This window comes from Solanum pennellii, chromosome 2 (genome assembly GCF_001406875.1).
Source record: "Solanum pennellii chromosome 2, SPENNV200".
NCBI classification, from domain to species: domain Eukaryota; kingdom Viridiplantae; phylum Streptophyta; class Magnoliopsida; order Solanales; family Solanaceae; genus Solanum; species Solanum pennellii.
The window spans coordinates 58241716-58262325 of record NC_028638.1 but is presented as its reverse complement, the minus strand read 5'-3'; the positions used below and the strand labels follow the sequence as shown (position 1 = coordinate 58262325).

At 29.6% G+C, this 20610-nt stretch overlaps 3 protein-coding genes and 1 pseudogene across 6 annotated transcripts in view; 2 read left to right on the top strand and 2 right to left on the bottom strand.

Moving 5' to 3' along the window:
* The first annotated feature begins 5332 nt into the window (after positions 1 to 5332).
* On the top strand, positions 5333 to 6701 carry LOC114076028 (sister chromatid cohesion protein PDS5-like). The gene is made up of 2 exons (XM_027914249.1): positions 5333 to 5656; positions 6139 to 6701. Exons 1-2 carry the CDS (start codon positions 5534 to 5536, stop codon positions 6469 to 6471), a joined length of 456 nt encoding a protein of 151 aa, XP_027770050.1. The 5' UTR covers positions 5333 to 5533; the 3' UTR covers positions 6472 to 6701.
* Positions 6702 to 7492: 791 nt separating this feature from the next.
* On the bottom strand, positions 7493 to 8820 carry LOC107010203 (annotated as a pseudogene).
* On the bottom strand, positions 7552 to 11694 carry LOC107011464 (xyloglucan galactosyltransferase XLT2-like). 3 transcript variants are annotated; one of them, XM_015210979.2, is made up of 3 exons: positions 9665 to 11694; positions 9395 to 9448; positions 7552 to 8708 (listed from the first exon to the last, which is right to left on the bottom strand). In XM_015210979.2, the coding sequence occupies exon 1, from the start codon at positions 11476 to 11478 to the stop codon at positions 9934 to 9936; it is 1545 nt and encodes a 514-aa protein (XP_015066465.1). In that variant the 5' UTR covers positions 11479 to 11694; the 3' UTR covers positions 7552 to 8708; positions 9395 to 9448; positions 9665 to 9933. The 3 variants fall into 3 exon arrangements, with proteins under 3 accessions (XP_015066465.1, XP_027770573.1, XP_015066464.1); XM_027914772.1 differs by lacking the exon at positions 9395 to 9448 and having other exon boundaries at positions 7552 to 7887; positions 8266 to 8708; XM_015210978.2 differs by lacking the exon at positions 9395 to 9448.
* Positions 11695 to 19034: 7340 nt separating this feature from the next.
* LOC107009339 overlaps positions 19035 to 20610 on the top strand; it is a 6135-nt gene continuing 4559 nt past the window's right edge. Inside the window, exons 1-3 of one of the 2 annotated variants that reach the window (XM_015208652.2) lie at positions 19035 to 19316; positions 19404 to 19522; positions 20198 to 20470. In XM_015208652.2, the coding sequence (XP_015064138.1) occupies positions 19177 to 19316; positions 19404 to 19522; positions 20198 to 20331 (393 nt within the window). In that variant the 5' untranslated portion in view covers positions 19035 to 19176 and the 3' untranslated portion in view covers positions 20332 to 20470. Of the gene's footprint in view, positions 19317 to 19403; positions 19567 to 20197; positions 20471 to 20610 lie in introns of those variants that run through there. The other variant, XR_003576300.1, reaches the window with a different exon arrangement.

The window sequence follows — 20610 nt, the reverse complement described above, 5'->3', positions numbered from 1 at the left end:
CTTTTGCAAGTTTGTGAATGTTAGTAATTTGATCAACATTCAAAGTTTTCTATTAAGTTTTGGCGGTAAGTTGGTAACATGTAATTATAACATACGTACTATTATATATTATTTGATCGACATTTTCTTATTGGGTTAACCGAAACCGAACCGATAACATCAAAAACCGATAAACCGATAAAAAATTTCTTATTGGTTTGTTATTGGGTTAGCATATTTTAAAACCGAAAACCGATAAACCGAACCGATTATATGCAAAACCGAACCGAACCGACCGATGCACACCCCTAATGATGCCCCTATATTTTTAAATTTATAATATAATACAAAATATGTAGAAAATATATTAAGATTTTAAGAAAATTAAAAAGAATTAAAGAAATTCATAGAAAACAATAGTTTAGATATGAAAAATATTGCAATAGTGGTAAAGTTAATATGAGATGTAAGCTAACTATAAGGTTTTAACTTTCGAACAATTAAAAATCACGAATTCTTAGAAAATATTTATCAAACTACTTATTTTCCCTACCTAAAAATAAATAATAATCAATAAATTTTATTAAGAGATTCTTTTGTAAAAATCATGTTTTCACTTTTCACAATATGTCATAGTAATGGACTAATAGTAGTAACACAAAAATCCTACAAATATTTTTATCTATGCAAAACTTATTAAAATAGAAAGTATGTGTCAGCGTATTTTGTGAGTTTTTTCTTTTTGATCAATAAGACTTCATATATTAATAACTAGTTCTCAGAACGTGCATCACACGTTTGTCCTCTAATTAATATTAGAAAATTTTAATTTATATAGCCAAATTCAAATCTAAGTTCTTTCATATGTAACTTTAACATAAGAATATAACTCTACACAAAATATAACATGAAAATCTTGTGTTAGATGTTGGAGGTCTGATATATTAAATACTTCATGAAAAATAAACATTTATTTTATCAGAGGAATTAATATATTTTAATTACTAAACATAAGTTTTAATAATCAAAAAAGAAACTGTCTATAAAAAAAGATACGTATAAAGAAAAATATTACAAAATGTTTGGGCGGTATACCATCAAATTTATAGAAAAAATTACAATTTCAAACGAAAAAAAAGAAGTAAATAAAGACATGACATCCNCAAAACCGAACCGAACCGACCGATGCACACCCCTAATGATGCCCCTATATTTTTAAATTTATAATATAATACAAAATATGTAGAAAATATATTAAGATTTTAAGAAAATTAAAAAGAATTAAAGAAATTCATAGAAAACAATAGTTTAGATATGAAAAATATTGCAATAGTGGTAAAGTTAATATGAGATGTAAGCTAACTATAAGGTTTTAACTTTCGAACAATTAAAAATCACGAATTCTTAGAAAATATTTATCAAACTACTTATTTTCCCTACCTAAAAATAAATAATAATCAATAAATTTTATTAAGAGATTCTTTTGTAAAAATCATGTTTTCACTTTTCACAATATGTCATAGTAATGGACTAATAGTAGTAACACAAAAATCCTACAAATATTTTTATCTATGCAAAACTTATTAAAATAGAAAGTATGTGTCAGCGTATTTTGTGAGTTTTTTCTTTTTGATCAATAAGACTTCATATATTAATAACTAGTTCTCAGAACGTGCATCACACGTTTGTCCTCTAATTAATATTAGAAAATTTTAATTTATATAGCCAAATTCAAATCTAAGTTCTTTCATATGTAACTTTAACATAAGAATATAACTCTACACAAAATATAACATGAAAATCTTGTGTTAGATGTTGGAGGTCTGATATATTAAATACTTCATGAAAAATAAACATTTATTTTATCAGAGGAATTAATATATTTTAATTACTAAACATAAGTTTTAATAATCAAAAAAGAAACTGTCTATAAAAAAAGATACGTATAAAGAAAAATATTACAAAATGTTTGGGCGGTATACCATCAAATTTATAGAAAAAATTACAATTTCAAACGAAAAAAAAGAAGTAAATAAAGACATGACATCCATAAAAAAAGACATCACAATAAAATATATAGAGAAAATATTTTCATTCTAATTGAATTACATTTTGTTAAAAGTAGACTTATTCTAGATGAAACATGACTTACTCTAGACGAAACATATCATATGTATTAAAAAACTATAATCATGTAATAATTATAAATAAGACAAACAGAAAAGAAGGCATGAATATGTTAAGAATAAAGATAAATTATATTAGTTGAAATATATATATATATATATATATATATATNTTTTTTATTTTATTTTTATTTTTGCACTTATTTTTTACCTCTCTATAACAGTTAAATACATGAATTTTTTGAACATTTAAGATTACATATAAAAAGGAAAAAGTACAAATATGTTGGTTTAAAAAGATAAATGATTATCAAACAATGAAAAAGACATAATTATTATTCTATGGGATTTAACATGTTTACCCTCAAAATAATTAATGATAAATACAAAATGTGATTAGCTTTACTATATATATCCTAAAAATAGAAGAAAGGATGAATACAAAAATACAGTAATCAACTACAAAGTTATATTTAAAAACTCAAAACAATGGAAATGTGAAAAATAAATATTTACTTACAACTTCATATTGAAGTATATTCATCTTGTAACTATCATAATTTACATATTTCTCAACAAACTAAGAAGATGAATATACAGGAAATTTTAAAGAATACAAATAAATAAAATAGTTAGATATCTTATAATTACAAACTGGTAATGAAAATTTTACAAGGGATGTAGACTAACATACTATAGTATGCAAAATGATTACAAACTTGAATAAAACAAGGAATCTATATAATGTGGTGTGAGTGTGTTTGATAGACTCTTCTTTACCCCCACTTGTCTTACAAATTAAAGTTGAAAGGTTATTAGACTTTTCATTATCTACATTTAATTAGTACATGAATATATGATGCATTAAGATCTTATTTGATGCATGAATTTAAATATAACTTTTACTTAATATTTAATTAATTAAATAGATATTAATATTAATTTATTTTAGAGGTAGACTAATGTGATTCTTGATTTTCGATATATACGGCAAAGCTCTTAAATAGTGTTCCTTGAAAACCATATATAACAACTCCAACCATTCTCTCCTTTTGTAGTTTGTTTTTCAGGGTTTGGCTGGGGTTGTTAACAGGCCCCTATTTTGTAGTTTTCTTTATGCTGCAGCAGTATATTATCTTCAATGTTTAAGTTCAAGTAAGAGCGCCGATACTAAACAAACCAGCAAGAGAGTTCACCTTGCTACTGAATAATGTTGATTGTTCTTATGGCAAATTTTATGAAAAAGAAGCAGAATAGTTTATATATGTAATGACGAGACAGAGGTAGAATAAGTTCACATCTTTTACTGAATCTTTGCGCATGTAACACAAACTAACTCTTGTAATCTTTCTCTTCTATAGATTCTCCGCCATGGATCACTCCCCTCGTAATTAGCCAAGTGAAAAAAGAAAGTTTAGTGATGAATTTCAGATCAATTCAATAATTCGCACCAAAATTGATTTTGCAAACAAATTCATAAATTGCACGCAGAGTGAAAATACCTTGTCAATGCACTACTAAAATCTTAAATTACCTTACTAATCCTAATAAGATGAGAAATGTCTATTAATTAACAACCTTTACTGCTTAACAAACACAGAAGACAAAAAAACGCGTGCTAGTTGTGTTTTTTTTTAATGCGTGGTATTTTTTTCATATAAAACATCGCTCCCTGGAGTCGTCCTCATTTATTCATCTTCTTATCAGTTCTCTCCTTATGACTATCTAGTGCATCAATGCAACCAACAAGTGATTTAATAATTCTTGAAATTTAAAGAACATGAACTGCGTCAATTCATTCTTAGGGTTCCGTATCAGTATCATAATGGGTGGAATTTCATGTTGCCATCATATTTTCTTGAAATTTAAACAAAGTGGAAGGTAACTAAGGATTTCCAATTGATACATACAACTTCTAGTTGGCGGTATTTCTATTAAAATAAGATTATGGTCACTAATACTATGTGCCTGATGAAACTGTTAAGTCTCTCATGATCTCTGACCTGTGATGTAGGCTGGGTTAGTACTCTCACCTGGGAAGAAATTTTTGCATAAACTATATATGCTATGTACTTCTCCTACTTTATTGAACATTTCTTAGGGAACAACTTAAATTGCGTTAAGGATGCAACGCCGGACAAAATCTGTGGAGATGATTATGCTTATCGACCTTGTATAGCCGATCGATGTAAAATTTTAAGTTAACTGGTTTCTCTCTCTTACCTTTCTTAGTTCAGTATATTCTATATTTGATATAAACACTCTTTGCTTTATACCTTTTAATACAGGGGACCCTATCAGTTCTAGGTAGCGACATAATTGTTTTACTCAGTGTTTCCTTTCATAATCACTTTTTAGAATAAAATCTTTTATTCAATGGGCTGTAACAGTTCCGATGACATTTCACTACTTTATTTCAAAAGACCCGATGCAAATATATTTGGGTATTCTGATACCCAGAGATAAATTATAGTACAAAGTCTAATTTTCTTCTTTGGTAACATATTTTATTAGAAGGCTTGAAGTTTAGGGAGAATTAGTTTCGTAAGTCACTTATAAATTATTTTAGATTTATTGTCTCTCTATAGAAATCTTCATTTTTACACATAAGAGATATGAAAAGGTCATTTTCTTCTATTCAATTTGTAGCCAAGAGATCTCATTTTTTTGTATAGAAAGAAGGTTGATATAGTTACTACCATAAACACTACTCTTCCCAGTTTCAAAACAAAATTAATGGTCTAAGACTGATAGCTTGCTATTGTTATCATCGTCTTTATGTTCTTTGACCTTTGGGTGTGGCTGTATTCATTTATAGCAGAAGTGTCCAAGAAAAATATAGGGAGAAAAGATTAAATGAAACAATAAGAAGGTCAAAGAAAAAGTTAATCTGTTCAGATTACTGTAATATTTTATATAAAAAAAAGATTGAAATAGTTACTACCATAAACACTACTCTTCCCAGTTTCAAAACAAAATTAATGGTCTAAGACTGATAGCTTGCTATTGTTATCATCGTCTTTATATTCTTTTGACCTTCGGATGTGGCTGTATTCATTCATAGCAGAAGTGTCCAAGAAAAGATAGGGAGGAAAGATTAAATGAAACATAAGAAGGTCAAAGAAGAAATTAATCTGTTCAAATTACTGTAATATTTTATATAAAAATATCATCAAAAAGATTACTTTAATCTAAGCAGGACATTATAAGTATAACCTTGGAAGCGAATTCCTATTATTGAAATAAGCAGTTAAGACGACCTCAATTATACTCCCACACTTTGAAAATTTTTCCGTAACTGCCCAAAGAGTTAATTCATAATGCCTCAAATTTTCATAAAATCCCTCTTTTCTCTGTTGTCCTTTTGGTGATTGCTTTTGGGATTTGAAACTTAAGTCCTGGTTTCAAAGTTGTTGTGAGAAAAGGAAATGGTTTCCCTGTCTCGTGCTTCTATTTCTGAGGAGGAACACAACAAAAACCTTCTTGAAGTTGGGAATGAGCTGCTTCAGCAGCCTCCATCTTCTAAAGAGGAGCTTCTGGAGAAACTGGATGTGAGAATCTTCTCTTTTTTCTTTTCATCTGCTTAAACCTATGAAGTGAAAAGTACGTAGCAACCAAGGGGGCTCAATTTTATCTATGAGATTCTGAAAAATTATAACTGACTTCCTACATGGTTGAAATTTATTTCTGGTTCTGGTCAACAACTGTTAGTTAATTTTAGGACTAGCTTTCCTTCAACTTAAGTTTATCATACATTAGATTTCCTTGTGCCATTACTTATTTACTGGTCCTAAAAGTCAATTATGTTTACTTTTTGCTGTGTAAAGGACATAATCAGGCTTCGTGTTTTGGATGGAAGGAAATAAAACTGTGGAGAGAAAGAGAGAGATGTTTGACCTTGTGATGCGTTTCAAACTTTATTCTTTATTTTCTACAAGATATCCTGATCTAGACTTCATTTGTTATCTAAAGAAGTATTTTCAATGTATTTGACATGGTTCAATCACCTCTTTTTGGTATATGCAATTTTCAGAAGTTAGAGCATCTTTTGTCACTGGTGAAGCAAATCCCCTCCGTATCGACGCGAGATGCTTTTCGGCCTGCAATGGAAGCACTAGTTGCAGATGGACTTCTACGACATTCTGACATGGATGTGAAGGTGTCAGTTGCATCTTGCATCAGTGAGATCATGAGAATTACAGCTCCAGATCAACCATATAAGGATAGCATACTTAAGGCAAGTACAACTCATACAGTTTTCTTTGCCCAAAACGGGAAATCACACTTGTTGCAAGTCTTTCTTCTAACGAAACTGTTTAGCTATGTAATTGATAGTTCAGATTCTGTAGTATTTATGCATCTATGATTTTCTTGGATACATGCATAGCATTTATACATTCTCATAGTTTGGTTTCCTGCTCAATTGATGGACAGGACTTTTTTGAGCTTGCAGTGTTGGCGTTTGGGAAATTGTCTTGCTTGGATGGTCGCTGTTATTCAAAGGTTGTCTCAATTATTAAAGTTCTGGCAAAGTACCGAACAAACGTGCTCATGTTGGATCTCATGTTAGATACATTGATTGTTCAGATATTTCAACATTTTTTCAATGGTATAAGGTATATTTCCAATTTTGTTATGAATAGAAACAGTCTCATTGCTGGCACCAACTAAAGAGAGTTTATATAAATATTGTTATCTTCCCTCCCTTTGTATATATTCTTTCTTGTCTGCTATTCTTTTCTGAAATTTCTCAACATGTCTATAAAAAAAGATACGTATAAAGAAAAATATGACAAAATGTTTGGGCGGTATACCATCAAATTTATAGAAAAAATTACAATTTCAAACGAAAAAAAAGAAATAAATAAAGACATGGCATCCGTAAAAAAAAGACATCACATTATAATATATAGAGAAAATATTTTCATACTAATTGAATTACATTTTGTTAAAAGTAGACTTATTCTAGATAAAACATGACTTACTCTAGACGAAACATATCATATGTATAAAAAAACTATAATCATGTAATAATAATAAATAAGACAAACGGAAAAGAAGGCATGAATATGTTAAGAATAAAGATAAACTATATTTGTTGAAATATATATATATATATATATATATATATATATATATATATANTATTATTCAATGTATCATTTAGTCATTTTTTACTATACATTATTTTTTATTTTATTTTTATTTTTGCACTTATTTTGTACCTCTCTATAACAGTTAAATACATGAATTTTTTGAACATTTGAGATTACATATAAAAAGGAAAAAGTACAAATATGTTGGTTTAAAAAGATAAATGATTATCAAACAATGAAAAAGACATAATTATTATTCTATGGGATTTAACATGTTTACCCTCAAAATAATTAATGATAAATACAAAATGTGATTAGCTTTACTATATATATCCTAAAAATAGAAGAAGGGATGATTACAAAAATACAGTAATCAACTATAAAGTTATATTTAAAAACTCGAAACGATGAAAATGTGATAAATAAATATTTACTTACAATCCTCAGATGATTCATGAGGCACTAGCATCGGTGCTGCTGGATACAATCAGAGTGTCTCCGATATGATACTTTGAAGGTATTTATTTTAGTTTGGGTAAATCCACTTCATCCACTAAACGATCCTTACCCACATGATTGTTTTTTTCAATTCTGGCCTTCTCCAACACCTCTGCATGGTTAAGTAGAAGAGACATGGCCCATTCTATTGTCACCGATGATGTATCAGTCCCCGCATTCAGCATGACCTGCAGTTGATGGTTAATGAGAGAAGTGTCTGCCAACCGCTTTAAATCAGTGGATACCAACGCCTATTAGTTAGTCTATACATATGTATAAAATCGAAGAAATTAATGCAGCCTTCTACAGCCCAGGAGTTGCCAGTGAAGAAAATAAGACCAGTATAATCCCTTTGATGATTTGATCAGTGTAATATTCTGGTTCTGATTCTTGCAAAGAAAGCAAATGATCAATTATGGTATTTTGGACTTCTATCATCACGGTGTTCATCAATCAAACCTTGCAAGAAAGCGTCTATCTTTTGACCAAGCCTGGCCAAATCTTAAGCCATACTCCTGAAAAAACAACGAAATATTGCAGCATAAAATCTAGGGAATATGATGTACCTGCAAATACAGTTATCTCATCTATAATCTCCTGAAAATGATTTGCCTCCTCGTTGTCTTCCTCATCACCGTAATATCTCTTTCCAGCTACCATTCTCATGATTATATTGTATGACATCTGAAAAAGCTTGGACTTAAGGTCAACAGGAGTCCCAAAATTGTCACCAGAGTTGTGAAACACTCTGTGAACTAGATAGAAGATTGACTTCATGTTGTCTAATGGGCTGAAAATTGTTGAGACGATTATTGGAGAAATGTCAAGTGCACAGAGGCGACGAAGGTTACGCCAGTGATCACCATAAGGGGAATCACCGACAGTAGTATGGTTATAACCTATGTATTTGCTGATTGTTAAACAAGGGCGATTGGCAAAAACGATATCATTTTGGTGAAACATTCTTCGGCAACAGATGGCGAGGAAACTGCTACAACAAGACGGGTACCTAATGAAGAGAGAAACAAATTTCAGAGATTGGCGGGAGATTGAGTTTTCTTCGTCTCGAAGAAACAAATTTCAGAGTTAGTACTAGTAAGCAAATGCAAAGTTGCTTCCATGACATATCTCAATTTCTTGCACTTGTTTGGTTTATATATGATGGGGTTGTTGAGTCAACATAGAGTCTTTAAATATTATGCCGCACCAACTCGTCTTAATTAGCCTATCAAGGTTTAGTTATAAATATAATTTATTCTGCACCACAGTATAAAATAATAACTGGGTCAAAAATTGCTAGGCTTGATAGTTGATATTAGCATAATATATTCCCAAGTACTCTCCAGGTAGTTTCTATATTGGATTTAGCAGCGTGCACACCAAGATTTCTACACCAAACATCTGAACAATGACCATGGTCCATGAGTGTACTTCAACGGCTCTCCATAAATCTACCTAACAATTATCAAAAGTACAAACATAAAGAACGTAATCACATACTAAATTGAGGTTAAAAAGTTCATCTCACTGGAAGAATGTTGCGGAGCATTTACTAATACAATCAAGTCCTTGAACCTAAGGACCATATCTTCTTATGTCTATACATATCAAATGTAGAATGTTATATAAACAGAGGGCATTGAACGATCCAACCCAGCATACAAACAGTTCTATGGTTTAAAACAGAGTACAAACCTCATGCTTGAGTTTGCAACCAAACACTTCGTGTGAAAAGATCCTCTTTGCCATCTAAAATGTTATACCAAATCTATAATCACACTCTAAGCAAGCAGATAGTGCACAACATTAACTTTCAGTGCAACAGCGGAAAAGAACAAAATGCAGCAATAACTTGTTTGCATTAGGTAGAAAGTAACAAGCTGAAATGTTGATCTATATGAAACGTTATTTTAGTACATGGAACTGAAACAAGAATTGCCAAAATCTGATCAATATATATCATACCTGCAAATAACAACAATTGACCTCACTTTTTTCCTCTGATCTTAACACAAATCTCTAAAAATATCTGGAAATACATGTATAAAATCCAAGCTCTCCATCATCCAGCAACCTAAGCTGGATTCTGAAAACCAAGAATCATATCACCAGCCATATAGAATTACCCGTCTGGCTTCAAACTTATCCCTGTATTTATAACAGTATGTATAGCTGAATGTTAAGGGAAAGATTTATATACTTTACAACATTCATCGAATCTCCCAACATCATCTTCAACTGCCCATATCCACGTATTCCTTCCATTCGTTTTCGTCCTTGACCCTCTTCAATACTCCTTCGATTGCAATTTCAAATGCATCCTTGACAATCCCAAGACCTCCACTTGGCCTTGCATACACTATTCTTGGAATTGTCTCTACAACTTTTTCCCTCATTTTCCTCACTTGATCTTTACTGTAACTCTTCAAAATTTCCTTAATGGAAGCTGTCCCGTTTCTCACTGCTTCCGGATCTATAAACACAGAATAACTCCCCGGGTCTTCCGGCAAAAACCACTGGTACTGAGTGTAAGCCGTTCGCCTCCAGAAGAAAACCGGTACTGAACCAGCCACCATGCAATCGAAAACTGACCGCCGAGTCAAGCTGTCCCCTTTGGGCTGTAAACAGAAGTCTGAGCTCAGAAGTGCTTTTTGGATTTCTGATGAACCATTAGAGCAGGGAATCACGGCACAGTCCACAACTCTGCACGAGTCTGACTCGTTCCTACAGTAACTCATTAACCTCGATCTAAAATCACTATCGATATCCCCACGCGCCGCCCCTATGAAGGTGAATAGACTGGTGCGGTTATATGAAAGTGCAAACTTTTGCCATTCCCGGAGTTCTTTCTCGGAATGAGGGTGGAATCCGGTAGGGTAAGGTACACTGATATCGTTTGCATCCCATGGAGCCTTCTCGATTGTGAATCGCGTAACATTCTGCATCTGCGGTCGATTTAGAAAAGAGGATCCCCAGAGTTTTTCTGGGTCACCTAATCGCCGGAAATCCCACGTTATCCGACCAAGAGTGAGGAAATGGTCCAAACCCTTATATTTTTTCCAATACTTTTGCCTTTGAACCCATTTCAGTAATTTGTTGCTAAGAAAATCACGATTTTCAATTTCATCAGTCCAAAGGTATTTCCCAACAGCCTGTCCGGCGTAGAACGGAATGTAGAAAGCCGTTGCAGATTCTGGGTCGTTGGTTCTACATCTATAGTTTAAAAGCCGGTAATGAAATATTACCTCTGATGAGAACTGATTTGTACGATACCACGCTGCGGAGAGATTCCCAGGCAAGATTCCGGCGAGCTCCGTCGATCTCTTTCCATATCCATCATTGGTCACAAGACCACACTGCCACTTCCATGGGTCTAGATCGTCGCAGGTCAACAAAGCTAAATCTTTGTTAAACTTGGATGGTAAATTATAAACATAGACCCGACCATACTCGCATTCAGAATCGCCGAAGGGATAAATTACATTTGCATCGTGATGGGCTGTCTGTAAATCGGGAAATACATCGATTTCTGAAGGGAATTGGGGGAGAGGACTGGGTGGGGAATGAACTGAGAAAGGGAAAGGGGAATTGCGAGTAAAGATAAGCACCACAAGTTGGAAAAAAAGGAAGAAGGTAAAAAGCCAGAAACGAGGATGAGTAGAAATCTGATACTGGAAATTACTCACAGCATTCTTTAGAAAATCATTGTTGTTAGTTTTTTGAGGTTTGCGCATAGCTTCATCGGCGCCCGGCGACTCGTCGGAGTAAGGTGACAGCATTTGATGAAAATTGGACTTGAAAAAATTGCAGAGAAGAAGAAATGCCCTAAAAAGTAGAGAACAGAGTACTATAAGTATAGAAATTTCTTGTTTAGCAGAGTGGTTGCCTCGCTTGGTGTAACTGAAGTTTGAGTGTAAAATAAAAAAAGTAAAGGTTGTTTATTTACTATTACCACCGACACATCTAGCTTTTACTACTCCTGATCTTATGGGCATAACATTTATTGATTCAACAATTTTAGGAATCAATACAAAATTATTGATTCCATAATATAAATAGGAAAGTAGATCCATCACTAATCACGCAAAGAATATAGAGCTAATATACGACAAAGTTAAAGGAATTTATTAGTCATTCGGTTCTAACTTTATCAACTACCAAATCAATAGACTTCAACGGAGGCCCTGTGAAATAGGAGTCAGTATAATTTTCTTGCTTTTTTTATTTTTAAGAAAGCAAAGAAATTGAGCTCCGAGCATGAAAAGGGACACAAAAAATTATGTAGTGAAGTTACACCTACCATCTTTAATATGATTGTCAATTTGTCATCCTTTTTTTAAATTGATGCAATTATTGAAATTTTAATTATGTACACAGAAAAATTTCTATCAAATTACTTATAGTATTATTTCCAATTGAGGAAATAAAGGTTCTTTAATGAAGTATTTCTTACCATTTAACAGAGTGTGACAATTGTGGTAATTTATTACGTGTTTTATTTGATAATTTTTTTTATTTTTTATTTTTGGAGAAGTGCTAAATGATCAGAAAAATATGATCAGAATTTGACCAGTATAGTGAAAAAGACTATTATAGCCTTTTCTTCTAAAATAAAATTAACTTTTGGTATTTTTTAAAATACTATGAGCATTAATTATTTTGATAAGATGAATTTTTTGGGTCTCATACTTTATTACTTCTTCAATTCTTTTTCTATTTGTCATTTCACTTATCCTTCTTGACTTTTTTTTTTACTCTTCTTATAAAAAATAATTAGACTATGGTGAAAATAAATAATTATATTTAAGCACTTAAATTGATTAAATTTATCCTATGAATGAAACAATAAAAGTATTTATTTTATATATCTATTGGAACTTCATCAACGTAAATACTTTTTAAGAGCACAAAGAAAATCATATTTCCTTGAAAAAAAAGCATAATTTATTTGTTTTAATGTCAAATTCTCTATGTATATATAATTAATACATTATTATTTTGTTGTAATATGATCAATTTTAAATACACTCTCTATGTTTTAAATTTAAACATTTACACTTTATGTACTATAAGAAATATACACTATACACTTACCTCTCCAACTAAGTTTGTCTATAAATAATTATATTAAAATATAATTATTAAATAATAAACTAAAAATATATATAAAAAAAAGTGTTTTGTGACATTATTCTTAAAAAATTAATTAGGGTCGATACTTATAAGTAATAAAAAATTTATGATTTCTGTATGTTTCGATGTTTATTATATATAAAGTGTTTTGAGTTTTGCCTTATTTTTATTGAAATATTTTCAAATTATACTTACAAAATTATTTAAATATGTATTTTAAGTTTATTTGAAAGCAACTTTATAAATTTATTTAGTTAGAACTCATATTAATAATAATAAATAAGTAATAGTTTACATATTATCAAGTCAACATAATATAAGGGTGCAAAACTATCACATATTCAATATGATTGTTGTTAAATAGGATCGACACTGATGAAATATATTATTTTAATAATATTGTGATATTTGCATCTCTAAGGTGTTTTGAGTTTTGATTGTCGTTATTAATATTGTTTTAGATTATATGTTAAAATATTCAAATAAATAGCCTAAATTTATTAAAACATAATAATTTATAAAATTATATACTTTTCATATTAATAACAAATATGAGTAATGATCTATAAGTTATCAAATTGACGTAATATAGTGCAGATACAAGACTATAATTAACATTAACACGTTACTCTCAGATTCTCAGCAACATGCAATATAAGTAAAATAAATATGGATTCTGAAATTTACAATTCATAATGATTAATACGTTTTTTCACTAATTAATTAACTGTTTATACATCGTGTATGTTTTTCTTTTAGAAAAATAATAATATAATCTTGGGACTTAGATATTTTAAATAACTATTAATAATAATGCAATTTTCATAGTGATGTCTTGAATTAAGAAAATTATTTCTTATTATATAATTGTCTTAATATCAAGGCTGAATACTCTCTTTTTAATACAATACTAACATTGATATATATATAGAATAATCAAATAAGATATAGAATATTTTTTACATTTCTACTATACCACATTGTTTATTTGATCATCATCACAATAATATTGTGCAGATTATGTTGAATTATTATTACGAGAAAAAGATTTGATATACTCCTTAATTTTGTGATATAGAGATAATATATATTCCGTAGAGAAAAGATCACATATACATTTACTGTTACATGGGCAAACTAAATAACTTATGCATCCTCTTTGACTAACGAAAGTTATACTTTAGATTTTTAATTTATTTATTTTAGTTATTTAACCAAACAATATTCACATAGAGGAAAATCAGATAGTTTTTCACGTGATTTTATTTTTGAGTTTTTTAATTCAATGGTTAATTTTGATCTTAATTATCTCCCTTATGAATATATTTGTTTATCATTATTTGAGTTTGTTGTTCATGTTTAATTTTTCGCTTTCATTCTTTAGTGTAGAAAACATGAGAATTAATAAGAAATAAAAAGAATAGTGAACGAAATAAAAATAAATTTTTTTTAAAAAAGCAACTAAAATTAATCATTTTTTTGCGGTTATATTGAATTTTATTTTGTAGTTATAAAAATGTTGATGCATCCATAATAGACTTTGCAAGAAGATAAGTGAAAAATTAAATTTGATCATCAAAATAGTATATCAAAATTAGTCATGAAATTAAAGAAGATAAAAAATAAATAAAAAAGACAAAATTCATGTATGAAGAAGATCAAATATAACTCGAAATATTTCGAGAAGGGTCAAATATACCTTTTATATTTTTATTTTGTTAAAAAATTTTAACAAGTTTTTCACTTTTAGCGAAAAATGATCTTGGCTCTTCAAACATACCTCAAAATACTACGAGAAGGGTCACACATACCTTGTATAATTTTTATTTTATAAAAAAAAAATTGAATCAATTTTTTGATTTCCTTTAGCTAAAAAAGATTTAGCTATATCAAAGTTATATATGTAACAATTGAAATAGATGTGAGCCACTTTCTTTTACAAAAAATATATCATCTCTAAATCACAAAGTTGAGAAATATAATTTTTTTTTTATTATTATTATTATTATTATTATTAGTAGTAGTAGTAGTAGTAGTAATAGTAGTAATAGTAATAGTAGTATATAAATGACCAATATATATGACACTTTTAATAAATAATTTTACTTGTTAAGTTATTTTATGAATTTTTAATTTGAATTGCTTGTGAGATAAATTTATTTTAAATTTAATATTATTAGTGTTTATCTTGTCATTTAAATTTTAAATTTTATTTATTAATGTTAAATTTCAAATTTGTGTTCTTAAAAATTTATATTGGAAAGTAGAGGGAAGAAAAAAAATCATTAAGGCTATCATTTTGTAGTCTTTTTAAAAGAAATTGAAATTAACATGTAATTATAAAAATGTGAGAACAAGTCTAATCCCCATGTATTGGGAAACTTTTTATGTTTTAAAAAATAATTAATAAATTTAAATTTAAATAAAAATAAAAATATCAAAAAGTAAACTTGTTTATACCGTAAATGACCATTCTGATCATTATAGTTAAAATTTTCCTGACAAAAAGATTTTTCGTTATTTTTGATAATTTTGTTTGATAATTTGAGAGCGTAAAAAAAGGAAGAGGGTCAATTTAGACGCCGGGGTAACTGCCACAAATTAAGGCGCGAGTGAGCCCAGCTTTGGTGGAATGATAGGCAATTCGTTTACGGTTTAAAATTCCAATGCGATTAAAATCTACGTGTCACGTCTTTATAGTAGAAAATTAATTGTATCTTTAACTTTATTTTATATAAAGTCAATAAATGCGATGCATGTTCTAAGGCTTGAGAAAGTAACGCTTGTCGGCTATTCTTTTTAAATCGAGAAAAGAAAAGAAAAAGATCAAATATTACTCTTGAGTAACAAATGTGACGTATTCGTATTTAATTATTTGTTTATTTTTTTATACTTATTATTAATTTTTTATTTAATTTAATAAATCAAGTGAAAATATTTTTTTTACATATTATATCTTCAATTTGAAATTTTTTTTGAAAATCTTAAGTGTTTAATTTATATATTTCATAATAAATAGGGATAAAATAATAAACTCACTATTTTAATAATTATTTTTTGATGAGTGTCAATTCAAAAGGTCACCAGTAATTAGGGATAAAAAAATTATTAGGGATAAAAAAAGTAAAAAAAGAATAATTATTATTTTTATTGAATATTTAACGAAAGAAACATTTTTAAACACTAGTTTTGAAGTCCAAAAAATAAAAGTAAAACCAAAATTTGTAAGTTAATAATTTTAATTAAAATTTTTGACTTATATAAAGTAAATAATAAGTTCATTTAAACAAACTCTAAAAATGTTTTTACTTCTCACGACTTTTAGTTAGACATAATTAAAAGACTAATAAAAACGTATTTGAACCTACACACGTACATCAAGGACAAGTCTGATCTAATTTAATTTCTTACAATTATAGAACAACTTATGAAATTTATTTAATTTCTTAGCTCGCTATCCACTAGTATAATGGAAGGGTTAGAACAGAACTGCCCAGTAATATTTTAAAATTAAAAAAAAATAAAATCAAAACCAAATTATCAAATCCAATTAAACTTTTTGGTAATTTGGCATTCCATATTTGGTGCAACACTTGGAAGCAAAATTTTAGAATTATCAAATCGAATCAAACTTTTTGATAATTTGGCATTCAGTATTTTCTTAATATTGAATTTTTAAATTAATAAATATCATGTATTAATATGTCCATTACTCATTAGTACAAGTTCAAATTTCAATGAGAAAGTTGAAGAATAAATTTAAGCAACCCAAATATGTCTTTTAGTTTGTATCTTTGCTTTTCATGATGTCTTTTTACTTATTGATCTTCTAATATATGTTCCTCCAGGTTAAAAAATAGAAACAATTGGAGAAATTCTTTTAATTTTGTAATACAATAAGCTACAATTTTAATTTGGATATACATATTATTGAATACGATATCAAATTGAGATTTAGTTTTAAAAATACCAAAATTTTAAATTTTAATATTTGATATCTACTTTTAAATATCAATCATTAAATATTAAATTTAAAAATCGCACACCAAATATCAAACACTCACCGGCCAGCCCTACTCATCAGTGTTAATTTGCAACGCTTTGTCACAAAAAATATGTATAAACTACTTTTTTTTTATGGAATTAAGACAATTTCAAAGAACAAATAAAGGTAAATCTGTTGTTCTACTCATTTGTCTAAAACATTTCATTAGATAGAGATTGGCGACCTGCTGAACTTTTAGTACAATAATGACTTGATGCCGACGTTATATATGACTCGTAATGCGAGAATTAAGTTACACTTTAATGGTTTAAGGAAGTATTTATAACTTTTTAAGAAATAAATATATGTAAATATAATTCCATATAACCTATAGGTGTTATAGTTGGTTGAGTAAGTGATCTTTTAAACGAGAGTTTTAGTTTTGAAATATTCTGTATATTTCTTCAGTCAAGCTAAAGGATTGCTTAGTGTGGTTTGTCTTTTTTTTTTTTTTTTATGGGTGATGTACAGACAATAACAGTTGTATAAAGAAGTGAAGTTTATTTTGAGTCCATCTAAATAATAGTAGGTGCAAAATTCTTTACAAAAAGAAAAAAACTTTTTTTTCATATATATTTTGATTCAAGTTATCACGTTGTGTTAAAAATATTCCTTCAACCCGTGAAAGATAAGTAGCCGATTTGATTTTATTTGGTTAAAGGAAAAAAAAAACATAAATATTTAAAGTTGAAGATTTTAAAAAAAATATATCTAAATTTAAATCATGTTAATAATTTTATTTAGGAAAAATCAAAATGTTATCGATAACAATCATTATTTCATTTAATACTGATCTTGAACAAGTTTTTCAATTTTCAAATTTTTAGAAAATTGACTTGTTTTTTAAATTTCAACTTCATGTTCTTTTTTAGGTTGGATTAGATATAGCCTTGTCTTGTAGTGAGTAGTCCTTGATAAACAGTCACAATAATATTCATAATTTTTTCCTCAAAAAGCACCAACCAAGAGTTGTTAGGAAATTTTTCTCCCTCAAATTTAATTCAAGAATTTGAACTTATTAAATTGGATTTTAATAATCAAGCCTCAAAGACTTAAAAATGATATTTAACTGATGGGATAAGCTAGCTAGATCCACTTGATTACGAATGCGAATTTAAATTTTAATGACAAAAGATAAAAGTAAAAGTAGACAAATATATGAATTATTATTTTTAATTATCATGAGAAAAGACTCTTGTATCACTATATTTTAATGTATTAGTAAAGAGATTGCAAGGAAATAGCGCTGTATAAATAAAAAATCAATCTGAAAGACAAAATAGTGAATTTGTGCCATTTAAGCGAGAATATACATGAGACAATTGAAAACTCATAAATTTGGAAGCTATATTGGAGTCTGTTTTAAGTAGTAGAGTAATTGATTTGAGTGGCTCAATTACACATGACATGGGCCAACTGTTAACTGGCAAGAGGAACAGGTTATGGATCTTGTCGCGGCCCATCGTTATGTTTGGTAACCGAACCATTCAGACTAGATTTGCACTAAATCTAATTATTTCATCAATATTTTTTTTTTGATTTTCTTCTAATGTTCCATATTTTTATGAAACTTGATCAAGCAAATTACAGAAATATCATAATTTAGAATAGAGTGAATGGTAAAAGTTAAGTTGCCAGTTATTTCATCATTATTATTGTTTTTCATTTTTCATATCTATCTTCCCCAATTTAATACTCTTTTGATTATTCAAACTCACAAATTGATTATTGAAAATGAGGATGCTTACCGTCAGAGTAACTCACTCTTGTTTGGTATATATGTATAAGAACCTCATATATTTGGGATTAATTAGATCTTATCCAAAAAGTTTCCCCCAATTACAAAAATCTGACATTTTTCATTACTGTCGAAATATTTCTTGGTTGTCCAATATAATATATTGCACACGATATATTACTTAATAGGAAGAATGTATTGGAAAAGTAATATAAATGTATTCGTGAGCGGAGGGGATGTATTTAAAAAATAAATTTTGTAATTTTTTTTAGAAATTTTGTAATTTTTTTTAGATGGTACAAAATTTTAGTGATTATGACAATATTAAGTCACGTATTTATGTAATTTTTCCTATTAATTTCTCACTTCCTCATCAATTTTTTCAATACTTTTTCACTTGCTTCAACTTCTCTGGCAAGAAGCCCAAATTCTAAAAGTATGTACCCGTTTCATAAGAGGCCCACAGCTCGAACCGAGATTTTGCTAGCTCGTCCCTTAAACCCTGAAATCTGAATCTCATCGTTCCCAGTGGGATAATACAGTAGTAGACGAGCAAAAATCATGGCGAGGCGTTGCATGTCGTTTTCTCGGACACTTCTCTCCAGCAGTAGGCCATCAACAGTAAGTTCCTCACCAAGTGTACAATCCCTTCTCGGCCAGCGCCTTCAGTCTCGCCGTTCTCTTTCCACCATTCTCACCAGGTTCCTTTCCCTATCGGTTTCTCCTTTATATTTCACTTAATTAGGCTAAACCTGACTTTTAAATTTGTTAAATGTATTTCTTTTCAGGACTAACGGAGTTCTGGGATGCGCCCAATCGCTCTTACCGCTTCACAGCGCTGTGGCAGCCACCCGTCTGACATCACACATTCAAATGGACGCGCGCACTTGTTGCCAGTTGTCTCAGGGTACCTTTTTCTGTCGCACTTGCCCTGATCGGTAGTTTTCAATTGTGAGTCCTAATTTCCGCACCTAATGCTGATAAAAGTCGCATTTTTGCAAAGTAGTTATTCAGGAGGATCAAAACATTTTGAGTTCTGTTCTCCTTATATAATTGCCCTTTTCTATCTCTTAGAATATCACTTCCACTTAAGCTTTGAGGTTGATTTTGGAATTGAAATAGAGAATGCAGTGGTTAGACAGGCTACATTGTCGGAATGGAGTATTGGCTAATCAGGATTTTTTTTGAACGTTGGGGAGGAGAATGCTGCAATGGATGTAAACAAGATTAAGAATTAAGGAGTAGTTTGGTTGGAGGTATTAATTAAAATATCCTCGGGTTAAAATTTAGTCCACCCAATACAATGTTTGGTTGCACAATTCAACTCAAGCACACCTAATACATGGATAACTTATACATCATATGTGGTCTTAGCTTACACCAAGGATATGTAGGGATTACCAATCCAAGGTTTACTAATACTCATCAATAAGGAAACAAAATGACTGAATTGACCCTCAATTTCTGATTACATCCTTTAGAATTGGCAAAGATATTCACGCTATCCTGCTCTTTGGAATCGTTTGTCCTGTTTTCATCAAGGTAATACAATTTTGTTCTTATTCAAGTTTTAATTGAACAGGAATTTTCTCTCAAAAAACTTTTGCTAAGGTTGTCATAACAGTAGTTGGAGCTGGAATTCTTGGCCTTCCTTACAGCTTCAAGAAAACAGGATGGGTCATGGGTTCTCTCATGCTTTTATCAGTAATTCAGTAGACTTCGTGACTATTGTATGATGCTTCAGATCTTATTCTAGGCATAAGCTTGAATCCCATTACAAAGTTGTCAAGATTTCATCTTTATGGTTCCATAGGTAGAAATGTTGTTGATGCGATGATTGTTCTTTCCCAAGCTTGCTTTTGCACGAGTTACTTAAAATAAATTCTTCTCGTTTACGACATGAGACTTCCTCAAGTGAGTTAAATTTGTTAAGCACTTCACATTCAAGTTTTAAACCGTAATACCCCCACCCCCTTACCCTGCCCCCTTACCCCC